The sequence below is a fragment of the Asterias amurensis genome, chromosome 3, assembly GCF_032118995.1.
Source record: "Asterias amurensis chromosome 3, ASM3211899v1".
Taxonomy (NCBI): domain Eukaryota; kingdom Metazoa; phylum Echinodermata; class Asteroidea; order Forcipulatida; family Asteriidae; genus Asterias; species Asterias amurensis.
The window spans coordinates 14,270,758-14,288,433 of NC_092650.1; the positions used below are offsets into that span (position 1 = coordinate 14,270,758).

At 39.4% G+C, this 17,676-nt stretch overlaps 3 protein-coding genes across 3 annotated transcripts in view; 2 read left to right on the forward strand and 1 right to left on the reverse strand.

Moving 5' to 3' along the window:
* LOC139934679 (protein fantom-like) overlaps positions 1 to 1,100 on the reverse strand; it is a 42,372-nt gene extending 41,272 nt beyond the window's left edge. Inside the window, exon 1 of the mRNA XM_071929035.1 lies at positions 1,000 to 1,100. The gene's annotated coding sequence lies outside the window, so the exon portion shown is untranslated. The remainder of the gene's footprint in view (positions 1 to 999) is intronic.
* A 322-nt stretch (positions 1,101 to 1,422) lies between these two features.
* Positions 1,423 to 9,027, forward strand: LOC139935134 (alpha-ketoglutarate-dependent dioxygenase FTO-like). Its single transcript, XM_071929609.1, has 8 exons — positions 1,423 to 1,580; positions 3,262 to 3,339; positions 3,914 to 4,547; positions 5,313 to 5,512; positions 6,416 to 6,556; positions 7,226 to 7,345; positions 7,979 to 8,094; positions 8,831 to 9,027. The coding sequence occupies exons 1-8, from the start codon at positions 1,527 to 1,529 to the stop codon at positions 9,024 to 9,026; spliced, it is 1,539 nt and encodes a 512-aa protein (XP_071785710.1). The 5' UTR covers positions 1,423 to 1,526; the 3' UTR covers position 9,027.
* A 2,411-nt stretch (positions 9,028 to 11,438) lies between these two features.
* On the forward strand, positions 11,439 to 15,952 carry LOC139935135 (aquaporin AQPAe.a-like). The gene is made up of 3 exons (XM_071929610.1): positions 11,439 to 12,088; positions 13,582 to 13,662; positions 14,736 to 15,952. The coding sequence occupies exons 1-3, from the start codon at positions 11,441 to 11,443 to the stop codon at positions 14,973 to 14,975; spliced, it is 969 nt and encodes a 322-aa protein (XP_071785711.1). The 5' UTR covers positions 11,439 to 11,440; the 3' UTR covers positions 14,976 to 15,952.
* Positions 15,953 to 17,676: the final 1,724 nt, after the last annotated feature.

Genomic DNA, 17,676 nt, shown 5'->3' on the forward strand with positions numbered 1-17,676 from the left:
CTATCAAACTGGAAAAATGAGTAGCCCGGCTGTAAATCTGGTAGTCCCGGGCTAGCGGGCTAGTGGCAATTTCGACCCCTGGTTTCGCTCCGGGATCTGGTAAGTTTTTGTACTTTTCTTCAAAATAATTTCTCAATGGTGTTATGAAAGGAAACATTAGATATTGGATTGAGGATTAAATTTGTGTTCCTATCCTAGAATTTGTATCATGATTTTCGAGAGTGGTAAAAATGGAGAGGAGGGTTACATTATCGCAACTATTAAATGAAGATGATCATGTTATTCACACATTCAAAATGTAGGAAAAGTTTTTGTATGGCGCCACCACTTTTTCATTCGATATAAACTTATATGGTAGGCATATCTAATTTACCTCAAACTCAATGAGATAATCCCTAATACTATAGTAAAAATGAGTGAAAAAGAGGTGGCACCATATTATCCAAAATGTAACTAATACTCATACTAATAGTAATACAAATATTATCCTTAATTATTTTAATGATTAAATAAAAATATAAACAAAGTGAAAAGCAGTTAACATCTACTTTTTTATCAAAATTAATAAATAAAACTAAATAAATTTGAATCCGCATGCATTCATTCGGTATTCCACTTCATCATTCATTCAAGTTCACTTCAGTCAAGTCAGTCTTCACATCGAAATTATTTCAAATCCATTCTATACTAAGAGTAACAGAAACAGAGCCCTTAGACGGCCATCTTCCTTTTCATCCAGCAGATCTTCACACACAGTCACACACGACACACCCAGCCCAGTGCAGTGACAACCCCAACCCTACGCGCCGTACGGACGGCGGCCGAACACGGACCGCAGCCCCCCGCCGGCCAGACGGACCTACATGTACCTCCGTCGCGTCGTGGAACAGCAGAAGAAAAAAACGACTTAAACTTGTTTAACCAAAAGTCTTTTTATAAAGAAACAATTGACATTGATAACACCGACCATTTAATCAAGTTTGACGCCATTTAACGTACCCGAATTTTGTGATTTTCTCCTGTACGAAGGTGATTATTCACAGCGTCAATTCAATCACACACAGACTGCGTTTGTTTACGGCGGCCATTGCAGTTTCTCGTTTTTGAAAAAATTCAGGAAAGTCGTTAGTACGCATGCGTGGTGTCCTGCCTCAGAACGAAATGGTGTTGCAAACCGAAATGTTTAAAAGATTCTTCAAAAATACAGACGTATAGTTATGTTTAGCATATTTTGGTTGCTAAAAATTTCTTTTTTAAAACTTGAAATGTATTTTTAGTTGAATTTTTTTATATTTCTTTGTATTTAACTTCATGATCTACTTTTTAGCTTTCTAAAAAAAGCGAAGTATTATTTATGCGACAGTGCAATAAAGGAAAGAGAAGCAACCCCGGAAATAAACAAGTACACGTGCGTACTGGACATATGACACCAGTGACAGCAGGTGATCGAGATCATAATGCAATAATGTTAATGTTTCATTCTTTATGTAAATTGTTTTGATTGTTTATAGTTCCCTCGTCGATGGATGTCAAAAATGCCGAAGAGGAAAGCGAGTGGTGATTCAGGGAAGGAAATAAAGGTAACGAAGAAGTAGAAAACACTGACGTTTTTTAGCCGTTTTACTTTTACTTTAGTTTCAGTTTGGAGTTTTCATTCTCATTCTGGGGTCGATTTCACAAAGAGTTAGGACTAGTCCTAGGAGATATACAAATTGCATGGATATTCCTAAGTTAGGACGAGTAACTGGTCCTAAATCGAGATAAGACTAGTCCTAACTCTTTGTGAAATCCACCCCTGGAACATCAAATATGATGCAGTGGTGTCTCTCCCTGTGCATGGAGATTCCTCCGTGCATGGAGGTGAGTAAAAAAGGTCACCACTGTGTGGTAGTGATAGATAATTACTTAAGGAATTTTCTATGTTTCAGTAGACTAAATATATTTTAATTATAGAAAACATTTGCAATGAGATACTGTATAGCAAATCCTGAAATGATGAATGCCAATAATGTTAAAATTAAATAATATATTAAAAACAAACAGCAATTGTTACAAACACTTCAAATTTAAACTTCAACAAATGTATATGTTATCAAATTAAACTTGGATAGACTATTTCAGATGTAGTTTGTTATAACATCAACTGGCTGACTGACTTACTTGGTTTGGTATGTTTCCCCTTTGAAATCAATCAATTGAACAAGTAAAGTTTATTTTTATTACCAACTTACGTGTAGTACTAACCTTGCCCTCAAAACAGGAACACTACCAGAACATTATGTTATTACTCTAGCCCTACATAGGACTCTTTCTCTGTACACAGGAACAGAGTCCTAAGTATTGAGGCCCGTTTCTGGGGCGGAAAAATTTCACAGCTTCATAACTTAAATCTTACCTGCAACAAGCCACTAATTTCAACAGATTCACATTCCATGACGGCATACATTTTTCTGCGGTGGGTTTTGGTCCTCATATTTTCCTCACAAATCCGTCATTCTCGTGAAATAATGCAGCTTCCAATGTTAAAAAATTCCCGTTTCGATCGTTTTCTCACAGTGTTGTCTGTTGTCGTGCGTACGCGTATACATTCGCGTTCAAGACGCATGATGCAAGCGTAGACGCATGAATTCTTGGTCACCGTATCTTGACTGCACACAGCGTTAACAACACAATTCAAAATGTGCGCGCCGCGCGTCTTGCGTACACACGGCAGACTGTGAGAGTACGGACAAAAATGGGAATTCCTTAACGATGGGAGCTGCATTATTTCATGAAAATGACGGATTTGTGAAGAATATATGACGATCAAAACCCACCGCAGAAAAACATATGCTGCCATGGAATGTGAATCTGTTGAAATTGGTGCTTTCTTGCAGGTAAGATTTGAGTTATGAAGCTGTGAAAATTTTCCGCCCCAGAAATTTACCCTGATGTCCAGGACGTCACTGTAGTACAAAACGAAAGTGTAAGGCCGCCAGGGCTAGTTATTACTCCTGAAAACTACAAACACCGGAAAACACCAGAAAACACTGAAAAATACCAGAAAATACGGGAAAACTACGGTATTCAGCGCCACCCTCAAAAACACTACCACAAAACTACCAATTTAAAGGGTGTACTTCAAAACAAACCTGACCATTTATCTGTAGATTGCAGTTTTTTTCCTGTCATTTTCTGATGAATAGTTTCACCGTTTTACAACAGTTGTTAGTTTAAATAATTATACTGAAATGTTCCTTGATTCTTTACTTTTGTTTTCAGAAAAGACAACTTTTATCTGAAGTAGCAAAAGGAAAGCTACCGTTTCTGACTCCCGCTGATGCAACATTTGAGTCTTTGGTGAGGAGTTTTTTAAATTTATTACTTGTGTCTCACTGTTTCTACCTCCATGGTCTCACCATCTCACTAAAGCAGTTAAGCTTGGTACAAAAACACTTAAGTTTGTTCATTACAATGTTCATTATTTGTCTTTCATCATGTTTTAGGCCTATGTTTTCCCCGTTCTGGATCTGCAGGTTTTTTTTTTATCAAAAGCGGGGCTCTAAAATGTCAAACTCGAAAAGATTAAGTCTATATGAAACTGAGGAAAAAAAGTAAAAAGTCTCTAACTCATGTTATATAAAAAGCTATTGTATTTATTACCATTGCAGTGGGAAGTTTGTTAAGATTTCAAGTATATGGGTCTGTACACTTTTGTGGGGAATCAGGTCCAAACCATCAGAACCAAATTGAGTTTGATGTTTCGACTAAATTCAAAATTTCTGTGTGGAAAGTACAGATCCATTGTATTGTTAGCAGCCAATGATGTCATGTTTAAAATTCCTCTAAAAGCGTATAAAATCATATGAATATTTTGCACACACATTAGGTTAGAAAACTTATATAAATTTTAATATGAATTGTATTTTTACAGATGAAAGAGAAATATTCAAACTTTGCACATGAGCCGCAATCCTGTATCCCTGAGTCTCTGCAAGAAGATCTAACATGGGCTTTGAATGTACTCTATTACCATGGTTACTTCTATCGGGATTGGGTCAAGGTGAAAGGTCAAACGGTCCAGACCCCAATCTCCCGTACATTAGTCGGAGAACCGGGGACAACCTACAAATATTTAGGTCTGCGTTTGTTCACCATCCCTTGGTCCTTCGGGGACGTCCAACCGGAGAATGAGATTGAGATTGCCTGCGGGGTGATCGGGAAACTGAACGAGCACTTTAAAGTAGCTTCAAGAAAACTTCTGTTGGAAAAGGAGAATGAGAGGCTAGAGAGAGCAGTTACAAGAACTAAGAGTGATGAAGGAACTCCGTCTTGTTTAGACAAAGAGGAAAGTCGTGGATGTGAATCTGGGGATGGTCGAATCCTTTCTATCGACGACGGCACCGACTTCAATGTTGCGCTCATTAATTATATGGACCCTACGGACCTAGATGTGAGGTTGAAGCCAGAGCCGTATTATGGGATGGGATCTCTGGCAGTCAGCTGGCACATGGATGGCAATCTGGTTAGAGGATCCACCGTAGCTGTGTACAGTCAAACATACTCAGGTTGGGGTATTACTTTCACAAAACATTTGAACTTTGCTACAACATTTTGAGCTTTTGGTTCACAACTTAATGAAAAGACCATTTGCCCTTTCAGAGCATGTTTTTTGTTTGACCTCGGTAATGGTGGCCAATACACAGCGCACTCACACGCGCCTATGGACCGATCCGGCCTATCAATCAAACTGTGCGCGGTTCACCCATTTGACCAATCACAGCAATGATTGTGGTCGGACAAACTCGGTCATGCGTGTGCGTATATTTGGCACGCGCGGCAGAATCGTGCAGAATGTCATTGGGTGTGTTCGTACACGTGTCTTGCTCACCTGCGCGGTGGGCGGAGCTTAGTGGAAAGCCGGAACGGTCCATTCCACTGTCTGCCATTTTGGGAGTCTAAATCATTCACAAAGACATGCACAAAAGATTTTACTCCCAAAATGACAGGCATTAATCAAAGGTGCAATCGAGGTTGTGTAAAAGGGGTATAGAAATCAAAAGGCCCCTTGCATACAACGCAAAACACTACAGGTGTGCTGAGTGCACGTTAACGGTTTTACTTTAACAAACAACGGCTATTGTCCATTGATCTGCCAACTTTTGGCCTCTGGGATGGCACTTTTTGAGAGTGTGACGTCACAATGCAACTTGGGGTTTACATGTATACCAACATTTTGTGTGCATTTTGCGTAGTGCATCGGCACAGCAATGACCAAAGTATGCTCGGAGCTAACAGAACAACAAAATAATTTTGTTGTATTCTATTCACAGATGAAAGTGATGATTCCGTTGATAAAACAGACTGGAAGGTTGGCCTGAAGGTGTCGTGGGACATAGAGACCCCCGGGGTGGCTATCCCATTAGCATCGGGGGAATCTTACTTCATGTTAGGCAATCTGAATGACACCCATCAACACTGTGTAATAACCGGCAGCCAATCACGCTTCAGCTCCACTCATAGAGTCGCTGATGTAAGTACAATCAGGGAAGGTACTTCGCTCGGCCCCAGGGCCTTAACCAAAAGCGCTGGGATGGGCAAACGTATCAAGCACGCTCATTGGTTAAAGCAAGTCCGATCATGCATCACACTCACTCACACTGCATGCATGACATACTTCCTAAACAAGAATCTGTGTAAGCTGATTAGCCCATCCCAGCGGTCCTGGATAGACTGGCCGTTGGGGCCGAGCGAGGAAAGGTACTAGACGCACTTAATTTGCCGTATTCTAACCACGTGATGGCATATGTGGACCAATTTTATGTGATAAAAAAACAAGTTTAGTTATTATGATGTTGATTTTTTTCGTCATTGATGCAAGAAAAGTACATACAGGCAATTAAAGTAAGATGAAACTGCAATTGTGATAAAAGACATTCCCTGATAAAAGAGCCCCCATGCAGTCAAAAATATGCGTAAAAACAACTACTTCATCAGATGTAAGTACATCAGGCGAGATATTCATCCTACTTTGGTCTGATTACTGATTTGTTTTGCTCTGGAGTACATTGTGTAAATAGAATTAGCTGTTGCAAACTGCCTACCGACCCAAAGGACCTGTGGTATGAACTCAAAAAATAGTTAATGGTCTGACGTTTCAACCCTACAGAGTCTTTCTCAAATCAAAGGCTAAGATGTTCTTACTTTTTTTCCAAGGACCAAATATCATGTCTGGAATAAGTTACCTGTTTCACTGAGCAGTGTTCTAGTAAATCCGCAATGCACCAGGAAAACATGTTTTGTATTATATTTAGCTTGTCATCACTTGTCTGCGAAACCATGTACAAGTTTAGGGTTTTGTTAGGAACAAGTGAAAGAATTGATTCGACCACTATATCAGTGTTTAATGTGGATGCATATATCCTATGTCTTATAGAGCCGTAAAGGAACACTGAGGTACATTAAGGGGAGATGTCAAGAAGCTCTAAGCAACCTCCTTGAGGAGACCAGTGGAGACTGTTGTCTGAGATCTCTTGATATCTCACATCTTCGGCTTACTGAGACCATCCATAATGAGGTAGGGTTGGATTGTTCAAGTTTAGTTTTTATGAAAAATCACCCAACACACAAGGACAAAGGGACACCAAGGTGAGGGCTACAACACAAGGAAACTAACGCCCTGTTCATACTGCAAATGCAACACGAATGTTTACGTCACAAATAATTTGCGTCAGTTGACTCGTGCTCAACTCCTGCCAAACATTTGTATCGCATTCGCAGGAAGCGGAACGAAGCTTAATAGTGGACCAATCAAAAGGGGAAAAGACATTGAACTGGTAAAGATTGTAAGATGGTGGGAAAAAGGGGAGTCTCAAAAAGCAGCAGAACAAGGGAGAAAGTAAGCAGAATGTCTCACAGTACTGGCCTTTAGAACATACTGGGCCCAATTTCACGGCTCTGCTTGCTGTAAGCAGAGCATTGGCGCTTACGGAAGCAGGGAATTCTGTGCTTACGGCAAGCATATTTCACGGATTAGCGGAAAATCTTGGCTTATGCGCGTGCGTACTCCATGTTACTAGGCATTCTATGCTTACAAGGCTAGCTCAGAAATTTTGGCGGTAAGTAGAGCTATAAAATTGGGCCCAGATGCGAAGATGCTGCAGGCTACATGTAAGTTACATTGGCATTGGGCTGGTACTCTGGAAGTGTTATCCAGTGTTTGTGTGTTTAATTTTGTCGTGTTCAGGTGGAGTTTGAATGGCTTCGTCAGTTCTGGATGCAGGGAACCAGGCATGCTACAGAGAGAAGAAGTTGGTTACCAGCTATTGAAGCTCTTGAGGAGGAATGGGTCAAGATGGAGCACATGGTAGGAAGAAGAATCCACTAATGTAGTATATTTGTTTACAAGTATATAAATAATAATAATATCTAGGTCTTATACAGCGCACATATCTACCAAACAAGGTACTCAATTCGATTAACAAAAAATCTAGACGATATGGTAATCGTTTAAGAAATGGTATTGCCATTTTATCGAGATATTGCCCAATGTTAGTACCTGTGTGGGAAGAGATGGTTGAAATTGGTTTGTTGGTGTGTCAAGGCCGAGCGGTTTTGTGCACTGGACTAAAGTTCTGGTGGCTGAGTCATCAAGATGTGGGTTTGAATCCCGGTCATGAAACTTGTGTCTTTGAGCAAGACACATAACTACAAAAGCTGATGCGCATTGTCCACAAAGTTTTCAATGGCAAGGCTCCCCACTATATATCTGAACTGCTTCAAGTTTAAACTCCATCAAGGAATCTTCGATGATCCCTAGAGTGTTCTATTTTCCCTCGGCTTCGCTTCGGGAAAATAGAACGCTCCCCGGGGATCACCTCTGGAGTCATAGTTTTAACCATAGCACTCAAAGCAGTCAAGATTTGTATATTATTAACATAATTTCCAGTCTTGTTCTTCGTTTTTGATCTATTTTCATGTATGTATTGAATCCTTACAGACCAAGCTTGCCATTGACGAAACTAACCGAGACACAAAGGAAAGCATTGCCATTGCGAGGATTCTCCGTCCATTTCTTAAAGAGAGACAGAAACTCAGAAAGCAGTGTCTTGAAAAGTATGTCTCATCAGTAACGATTCCAAGTTTTGTTGTATCAGCTGGTCTTTTATGTAATATATAATAATAATATAATAAAGACTTGTAATGCACACATATCCACCCTGCTGGGTGTTCATTCATGGCGCAGTAAAACAGGTGTCCGTGTGTCTTTAGTTTTATTGAGAAGAGGGGATGGTGGCTGCCTAATGTGGTATATCATTCTGTTGACCCAATTTGTCTTGGGTCATCATGACATCAAACAATAATCTTGGACCCACCATATCAGTGCAATGCACATTATAAGACAACGTGGCAATTACATGGCTGGCTGCCAAAAGGCACTTTCTGTCGGCCACTTGACAATGATGCAGCTGTATCCTTGCAGTTCAGCTTCTCAGCTGCGAGTAAGGATGATAGCCTCTTAAACTAAGAGTTATTAATTTTGATACCAAATGTAAAATTTGTCATAATGATCAGTGCAGTATCTTGCCTACCAGGGCCCTGTCACAAAGACGGTCCTTACAAACTGTAGGACTAGTCCTAGAACACGTTATGAGTTATTAACAACTTAAGACTAGTCCTAAGTTAGAACAATTTACTCTTCTTATTCGAGATAAGACTAGCGTTAACTCTTTGTGAAATCCACCCCAGGTACAAGCGAAATGAATGTTAAGATCATTTGGATCAGATGCATTTTGGGCTTCCATAATGCTGACTATTTTCCATTAAAAAAACCTTCTTTTTTTCTGTGCAGATTTTCACCAAGGCTCCTAGACACGATTCACCCAGACCACTTACCTGTCCACAGACCCAAGTGGGAGGACGGTGACCCCTTGAGACCTCTACCCTTTGACCTCAGTGATGTCATCAATAAGATAGGAGTTGTGTGTAAGAGTAACAGGCCACATGAGAGCAGTGACTCGGATGCCTCCATAGACTCAAAAGACTGATGATAGAAAAAGACAAACTGGCATACTAGAAAGCATTTCAAAGACACTGGACACTATTGGTAATTGTCAAAGACCAGGGCCCAATATCATGGCTCTGCTTACCGCCAAATTCTGGGCTTACGATCACGATTCCCCAGTTAGGTGCAAGCGCCAAATTTCTGCCCTAGTCTTGTAAGCGTAGAATCCCTAGTAACGTGGAGTACGCATGCGCAGAAGCCAAAATTCGCCGCTAACCCGTAAGCAGAGCCACGAAATTGGGCCCAGTCTTCTCACTTGGTGTATCTCAACATATACAATAAATAACGAACCTGTGAAAATTTGAGCTCAATTGGTCATTGAGGTTGCAAGAGAAGAACTGAAGAAGAAAAAACGCCCTTGGTGCACAAGTTGTGTGCTTTTAGATGCTTGATTTCGAGACCTCAAAATCTAATTTTGAGGTCTCGAAATCAAATTCGTGGAAAATGACTTCTTTCTCAAAAACTATGGCACTTCAGAGGGAGCCATTTCTCAGAATGTTTTATACCATCAACCTCTCCCCATTACTCTTCACCAAGAAATATTTTATGCTAATAATTATTTTGAGTAATTAGCAAATAGTTTCCAGTGCCTTTAAGCACAAAAAGTAGCCAAGGGGTTTATTCAGAGGGATAAACACGTACACACAAATATATAACCATTTATAGAAAAACAAGAGGTGAAACAAGAGGGAAGGATCCAGAAAAAGCGGGACAAATTATAGCCAATCAAAATGTCTATTTGAGAAACAATTGGTGGCTATGAACCAATAGGAGTAAAGTGGTGAGAACAGAGGATCTTTAGTATGAAAGGATGGATTACTCGACCATAAAAATAATTATATACTATAATTTATATTGTATATTGAGTAGGGTAGATGGCCTTATCTTTCGATCCAAACCGGACCTTTTTCAGAGGCATAAACAAGTACTAACAAATACATATCCATTTATAGAAAAAGAGGGGAAATGGATTAAGGGAAGGATACTTTATTATATTATACATCTATTGCTGATAAATATAAATGATTTAAAAGAAAGGCAGGAATTTCTATATCGATTTTATTTCAATAATAAAGAGTTTGTTTAATCTTCCATTGATCTGGAATACAGTTGCAATGGTTTATATTATCTTAAAAACACATTAGTCTTATCACCATATCAAAGTCTGTCTTAATCAAAACTCAATTACCAATCGTTGATACAAATGCCTAATTTGACTTTGACCAGTGTGTTGTTTAGAGTCAGAGTCCAATTTTAGTATTAAAGGCACTGGACACTATTGGTAATTACTCAAAATATATTTTAGTATAAAAACTTCTTACCAGCAAAGGAGATCTGTTGATAGTATCAGGCATAGTATTCATCCTACTTAAAGGCGCTGGACACTATTGGTAATTACTCAAAATATATATTAGTACAAAAACTTCTTACCAGCAAAGGAGATATGTTGATATAGTATCTGGCATAGTCCTACTTTAGTCTGTTTTTTATTTTTTCCTCCAAATATCATACTTGTAGTATACAAAATTTTGTGAAACACTCTATTGTATAAAGGAATTTTCGAGAAAGAGGTAATTTCTCTCACTAAAATATTTGAATCTGAAAGAGACTTCAGGCTTGAAGCCTTTCTCTAGCATCTGAAAAAAACACAAATTTATGCAACAAGGGTGTTTTATTCTTTCATTATTTTCTTGCAACTTCTATATAACCAAACGAACCAAACGTTCACAGGTTTGTTATTTTATGCACTATGTTGGGACAAACCAAGTGAGAATACTGGTTTTTGACAATAACCACAAGTGTCCAGCCGTCGATTTCACGAAACGCTAGGATTGATCCTATTCGAGTTAGGACGAGTAACTCTTCCTAACTTAGGATTAATCTTAAGGTCTGCATGCTACAGTGCAGGGTTGGGACTCGTCCTAAGACCTAAGATTAATCTTAAGTTAGAAGAGTTTGGTGAAATCGACGGCAGTACCTTTAAGCAATGTGTGTGAGATATACACCTAAATATCGAAACGATTGTTTGCTGATGGGCTATTATAACAGTAAGCTTTAAACCCTGGTTCAGATAAGATATTCGGCTGCCGTTACAGTTTAATTGACACTACCTTTTTTTCTAGACAAACAGTAGGACAAGTTTTTATTTGAACTAGGCTGTCTCCTTATTTATTCCCAGTCAACTCCATGGCAGTAGATAAATATCAGGGTTTTTATTACAGCAATATTCACAGTGTCACACATTGTTACCGAATTGTGTTTGGGGGGTTTTGTAATATTAATATGAAACACATTGCTATCACTTATAGTGATGCGTGATCAAGACATGTTTAAATGCTAGGAAGCAAAATTGAGTGTTCATAGTTTGATAGGAATTGGTAATTATCTGCAATAAGAATGAGTACCATTCGTGCTAGATTATGCCGTTGCAATGCCGCCGATATATTCTTGTCTTACTACAAGCCATTTGATGGATCAGAGCATCCACGGAGACCCAGGCATATAGTTTGGGAGACAATCAGCGGAGACTTGAACTTCTGGCGTGCCATTCTTGCCGAATGCATCGCCCTGTTTTTATTTGTTCTCCTCGCCGCTGGCTCGTCTGCTTCCTGGGACGGGAGTCAAGCTGCCAGCAACCTCCACATCTCGCTCTCCTTCGGGTTGGTCATTGCATTCCTGGTGCACTGTTTTGGTGATGTGAGCGGAGCCCATCTCAACCCGGCCGTGACGATACCTCTTATGGTCTACCGTGAGATCAGCGTGATTCGCGGCGTGCTCTTCATCGTCGCACAGTGTCTCGGAGCGTACCTGGGTGCTGCTCTCCTACGGGTGGTCACACCCTTTTATGCCCAGAACGCTGCCTCTTTAGGGTGCACCCTGCTCGGTGAGCATGTAACGATTGGCCAGGGCTTTGTAGTTGAACTGGTTGCTACGTTTCAATTGGTTTTCACGGTGTTTTCAACGACGGATCCCAGGAGGAAAGACACTAGGATTCCAGTTGCGTTTGCTGTCGGTGTTTCCGTAGCAATTGGATTACTTTTTGCTGTAAGTTTTTTTTTAAAGGCAGTGTACACTATTGGTAACGAGTAATAGAGAGCTGTTGATAGTATAAAACATTGTGAAAACATTGTGAGAAACAGCTCCCTCTCTCTGAAGTAACGTAGTTTTTGAAAAAGGAAGTAATTTCTCACTAAAATATTTGATTTTGATTTTGAGACCTCGGAGTTAGATTTTGAGGTCTTGAAATCAAGCATCTGATAAAGCACACAACTTATGCAACAAAAGCGTTTTTTATTCCGTTATTCTCTCGCAACTTCGACGACCTTAAGCTCAAATGTTCACAGGTTTGTTATTTTATGCAAATGTTGAGATGCACCAAGTGAGAAGACTGGTCATTGACAATTACCAATAGTGTCCAGCGTCTTTAAATAATACCAGGTACATCATTTTAATCAGTGCCTCGGGGCCTCAGAGCCCTTGTCTCTCCACAAGTGCATTACAAAAATGCACAAAATGTGTGATTCGATTGACATACAAAAAAGCTCCACCATCTAGAACAACCCGCGCTTGCCATCACCAAAGAAAATGTCTCGTTACTTGACTGCCAGAGAAATAATCATTTCATTCAGAAAATACTTTCAAATTGAAGCAAATGGCAATTTAAAAATCCCGATTATATTGAAGCCCGATATAAGTGTGCAAACAAATCTCTTGAATTTTTGGTTGCTTTCACTTGCATAACATGGCCAGGGATATTGGAATTGAAGACCTTCGGGCTAGAGTTTTGGGGTTAACGTGTTAATTCCAGGCATAATAATTATGTCCCTGGCTTTTGTTTTGTTTTGATTATGTTTGTATTTTGTATGTGTTTTTAAGCCGAATAAATAATAATAATATAAATAAAAAAAATAATAATAACCATGCACCAAATTCATTTAATTTTCAGAGATTTTGTTTATGGCGTATATAGTTGATGAAAACTGAGGGATGGGATAAATAGCTCTCCCATTATACAATGCTTTATTTAAAGGAACACGTTGCCTTGGATCGGTCGAGTTGGTCTTTGAAAAGCGTATGTAACCGTTTATAATAAAATGCATAATAAAAAATGGTTAGAAAGGTGTTTTAAAAGTAGAATATAATGATCCACACAAGTATCACTCGAAATTGCGTGGTTTTCCTCTTACCCCGTCGACAAACACGGTCGGCCATTTATGGGAGTCAATTTCGAGGCAAATGTGTGTGGATCATTGTATTATACTTTTTAAACATCTTTCTAACCATAATTTTTATGCATTTTATAACAAAAGGTTACAAACGCTTTTGAAGGACCAATTCGACCGATCCAAGGCAACGTGTTCCTTTAATACTTTTAAACCAACCTTTGATGAATGCACAACGGTCTTTATTATGCGATAATAAAATTGAAAACTGCATACATATTTTTTAATTGCATACATAATAATTTGTGCATGACCTTGTTCATAAAATGAAAAAAATTGAGCTTGTTTAATTTGTGTCTTTCATTTTCTTTGCAGATCCCGTTTACCGGCGCCAGTATGAACCCTGCCCGGTCCTTTGGCCCCGCGCTATCTGCTCAGAACTGGGCTTATCACTGGGTAGGTCGACAAAATGTCAATGACTTTAATAGGAAAATTGCAACCTGTGAAATTAATTTGTGTGTGTAGGTTTTCTCGGTCAATTTCGGCAAATGAGCTGGCCAATTTAACCACCAAGCTATTCTATTTCGCGCGAAATCGAATGTCTACTGAAAATGGTCACTCGATTTCGTTTTATGATTAGTCAAATGTAATGTTGCGTCATTCGATTTAACAAAATAATCATTCAATTTAAAATTCATCAAAGCAGCATTCAAATTCGCAGACGCTTCTTGAGGCGGGTGTGTCACGAAAAAGAATGACGGTACGCTAAATTGACCAGAGTGCTAAAGGAATTTGACTCGACTCTAAACGAAATTGAATGGCCGAATTCTGAATTTGAAACGCAGTAACAACTGGAGAGGCAAAACAGCTTTAATTCGAACGCATGAAAATGACATTGACTGCTCATTTGCCGAATTTGACCGAGAAAACCTATAATAAAATAAGCAATGTTTTATACCATCAACCTCTCCCCATTACTCGTCACCAAGAAAGGTTTTATGCTGATAATTATTTTGATTAATTACCAATAGTGCCCACTGCCTTTAAGAAAAACAAATAAGTGTTTGCAATACGTCTTGAAGCCCCACAACGAGGGATGTATGAGAATGTCGCAAGAAGCACAACAAATGCAAATATTCACGAGAAGAACAAACAAATTGTAATGACATAAAACTATAGATTACCGGTAAGTGAGGAATATTGCGTATAGGCATATTGGTTAACTTTTTGGAAAGAGCAAAGAGGGGGCTGGGTTACCCCCCCCCCCACCCCACGGGTAAGCATCGGGAGGCAAAGGGCTTACGAAGGCTTTTTAGACGCTGTCTTTTGCCACCGATAAATTGTTTGGGGATAGAATGCAAAGCTCGGGGTGACTATTTGACGCAAAGTTCGGGGCGACTGGTTGACACACAAAAAAAAAACGACACAAAAAAACACACCACAGGAATTTTCGGGGTTCAGGGGTTTGTTATGGATAATTCAAATTACCCAAATGATTATGTAGTTTTGTGTAATTTCTGTCCATTCAGATCTACTGGGCTGCCCCAGTGGTCGGTGGTCTGACTGCGAGCACAGTCTACCGGTTCATTTTCGCTGCTCACCCCATCAAAAACACCGACCACAACACGGTGAATGTACCGGACAGTTTCTACAATAACACGGCGACAGAATTGGGCGTTGTTGGCGAGAGGTTAGCCCATACTTCTGAAACTGAATTGAACAATAACGCGGAGATGGAGTTGGAGAGTCTTTACAGCACGGAGGTTTAGAATTAACTGTTTCTGTCCAGATATATTTTTACCTGTTGAATAACTTCACCAAACATCATGTCCAAGGTTGTTGATTGACGACTATTATTCATCTCAATTCCCGTACTGTAAACTTACCAAGTAATCCGGGTTCACTATAATAACCTTTCGGATTTGTTGTATAAAAATGTTTACTTCAAAAGGCCAACAAATTATTCGTTAAAGATGCTCTGTCAGATTTTTTACCCCAAACATTAAAAAATGGATTTTTTTGAGTGAATGGTATTTTAAAGAGTATCACCCGCTCTAACGAAAAAAAAGTTTAACTTTTACTTTTAATGGTCAGGAACCATGACAAACATTTAAAACGTTTCTTATAAAACTCATAAGAATTGGTCACGTGATATATTGTCGGGATCCCGACAATATATCACATTTTGAGCACTTTGTTTCACTGCTACTAATAATTGGCAGACTTTTTCGAGCAATGGCTAAAATTAAGGCTTGTACACTTCTCGACCCCATCATAATACCTATTGAATTTGAAATCAAAATTTGGGGTCAAATATTGGCCGAAAATCTGACATAGCATCTTTAAACGCTGACGATAATAATATGTCAAAATGAGTGTGTTTGCCACACTGTACATTTTAAAGACTGTTTATACTTTTGGTAATTTGTCAAAGTTCAGTATCCTCACTTGGTTTTTCGATAATAAAAAGCCTGTGACAAATTAGCTCAATTTACTATCGAAGCTGCAACACCCTTGTTGTATAAAGTGTGTGCTGCAGATGTACGATCTCCGTTAAAAATTTCGTGAGTGAAAAATTACATCTTTCGGTTGAACTATCTACTTTAAAGGGGGTCACTCTCCAGTGCTCTTTTACAAGTAAGTTATGGCCATTAACTTGTGAATTAATAAAAAAAAAAGTACTACACTCTGCCTTGAAAAGAAAATTGTACACGTTCCAGAATTCAGTTCTCTATTAAAAAATAAAACCCGAAAACACCTTTTATCATTGTATTTTTTGTTTCAGCTTCTCTCACAGGCGAGGGTCCCTACATCGCTGGACACTGTTTTTTTTTTTTTTTTTTTCCACACAAAGGGATATAAACACCAAGCTGGCAATAACCAATCCATCTCATACAAACATTGATTTAACGTCTACGATTATGATTTACACAAATCAAGAAATAATTGTGATTCATCAACTGGATGACAATATTTATTTAAGTCATTGTAAAATCAGCTGTTAGCCACGGGATTCGAACCCACAATCTTGTGGTTGTAAGTCCTGCAGTCTGAATACTAATTTCTGGGACTTACTATCATTATTCACAAGGACACCGATGTGACTGTTCCCCCGGGAGATTCGGTCCCCACTATGGCAAACTGTGTACAAACTTTGTCTGATAGCGCTCTCTTTCGAATCCTCCTCCTCGAGGGGCCAATTTCATAGAGCTGAGCACGGAAATAACTCGCTTATATTTTACACATGTTATTGGCCAAAATTCCATGCCATTATGTACACAAGCGGGATGCCGCGCTTCGCGCGGCAACCCCGCTAGAAAGCCCTACGTATAAAATGCTGCAAGTGTAGCGTTGTGTACAGGGGAGGGTTTAAGTGGCTGGGCAGGGTCACAATACAAATCACTGTGGCAAACCACCCATCCAAGTTAAGACGAATCTTAGTGCTTTTGTGAAATCGTACACTAACCCTTGTCCGTCTTGTTTCCGTTTCGGCATTATTAGTCAATCCCATCCAGTGTTTTCCAGTTTCCAGCGGGTCCCGATAGTGGTTCTTTCTCAGTCCGGTTTGTATCCCGTTTCGTTTATTTTGTTCCCGTTCAGTTTATTATTTTCCTGTCCTGTATTGTTTTCAATTCCCATTTCGTTTTCCCCCTCACCAGCCCCGTTCATTGTTCCCCACTTCCCTGTCCCACCGTGTGCCCCTTCCCTATCCCGTCCCATATCTAACCCACGCCTCCACGCCTCCGGTTAGGGTTTAGGGTTAGGGTAAGGCGTAGGGTTAGAGGATTAAGGGTTAGGGTTAGGGTTAGGCGTAGGTTTAGGGTTAGTTTTAGGCGTATGGTAAGGGTTAAACTAAGGGTTAACTAGGGTTAGGCGTACGGTTATGAGTTTTAGGCAGCGGCGTAGCAGATTCTTCTTTCACTTATTCTTCTTTTAATTTGCTACTACTTCATCCAAAGTCCTTCCGCCCTCTGTGGGTCGTACGCCAGTCGGGTTTCAAACTTTTGTTTTAAACCGCATTTGGATTTGCAAAAATGATAGTCAAGACATAAACATTCCAAGGCTAATTTTTTTACTCGTTTTCCTTTTCCAAAACCTTTCCAAAAATAAAAACCAGGAAACAACAGCATGAAATTGTATTTCCTCATTCCGGATTGCAACTCTAGACGAGTGTATGATGGGTCGTTAAAACGAACTCTGTGTAGATTTGTATATTTAAAAAGATGTTTTATTTCCAATTTCCCACAAAACATGAGACATAATTATGTTCTATTTTAATGGCCAAGTATTACTCAGTGGTTTAAGAGTTCCAGACGATCTTTAAAGGCAGTGGACACTATTGGTAATGACTCAAAATATTTATAAGCATAAAACCTTTCTTGGTGACAGGTAATGGGGAGAGGTTGATGGTATAAAACATTGTGAGAAACGGCTCCCTCTGAAGTGCCATGGTTTTCGAGAAAGAAGAAA

Coding starts and splice junctions, on each gene's coding strand:
- LOC139935134 (XM_071929609.1), top strand. CDS start 1,527: ATGTCAAAAATGCCGAAGAGGAAAGCGAGTGGTGATTCAGGGAAGGAA. Junction 4,548..5,312: donor GTACAGTCAAACATACTCAG/GTTGGGGTATTA, acceptor TTCTATTCACAG/ATGAAAGTGATGATTCCGTT. Junction 7,346..7,978: donor GGGTCAAGATGGAGCACATG/GTAGGAAGAAGA, acceptor GAATCCTTACAG/ACCAAGCTTGCCATTGACGA.
- LOC139935135 (XM_071929610.1), top strand. CDS start 11,441: ATGAGTACCATTCGTGCTAGATTATGCCGTTGCAATGCCGCCGATATA. Junction 12,089..13,581: donor CAATTGGATTACTTTTTGCT/GTAAGTTTTTTT, acceptor TTTTCTTTGCAG/ATCCCGTTTACCGGCGCCAG. Junction 13,663..14,735: donor AGAACTGGGCTTATCACTGG/GTAGGTCGACAA, acceptor CTGTCCATTCAG/ATCTACTGGGCTGCCCCAGT.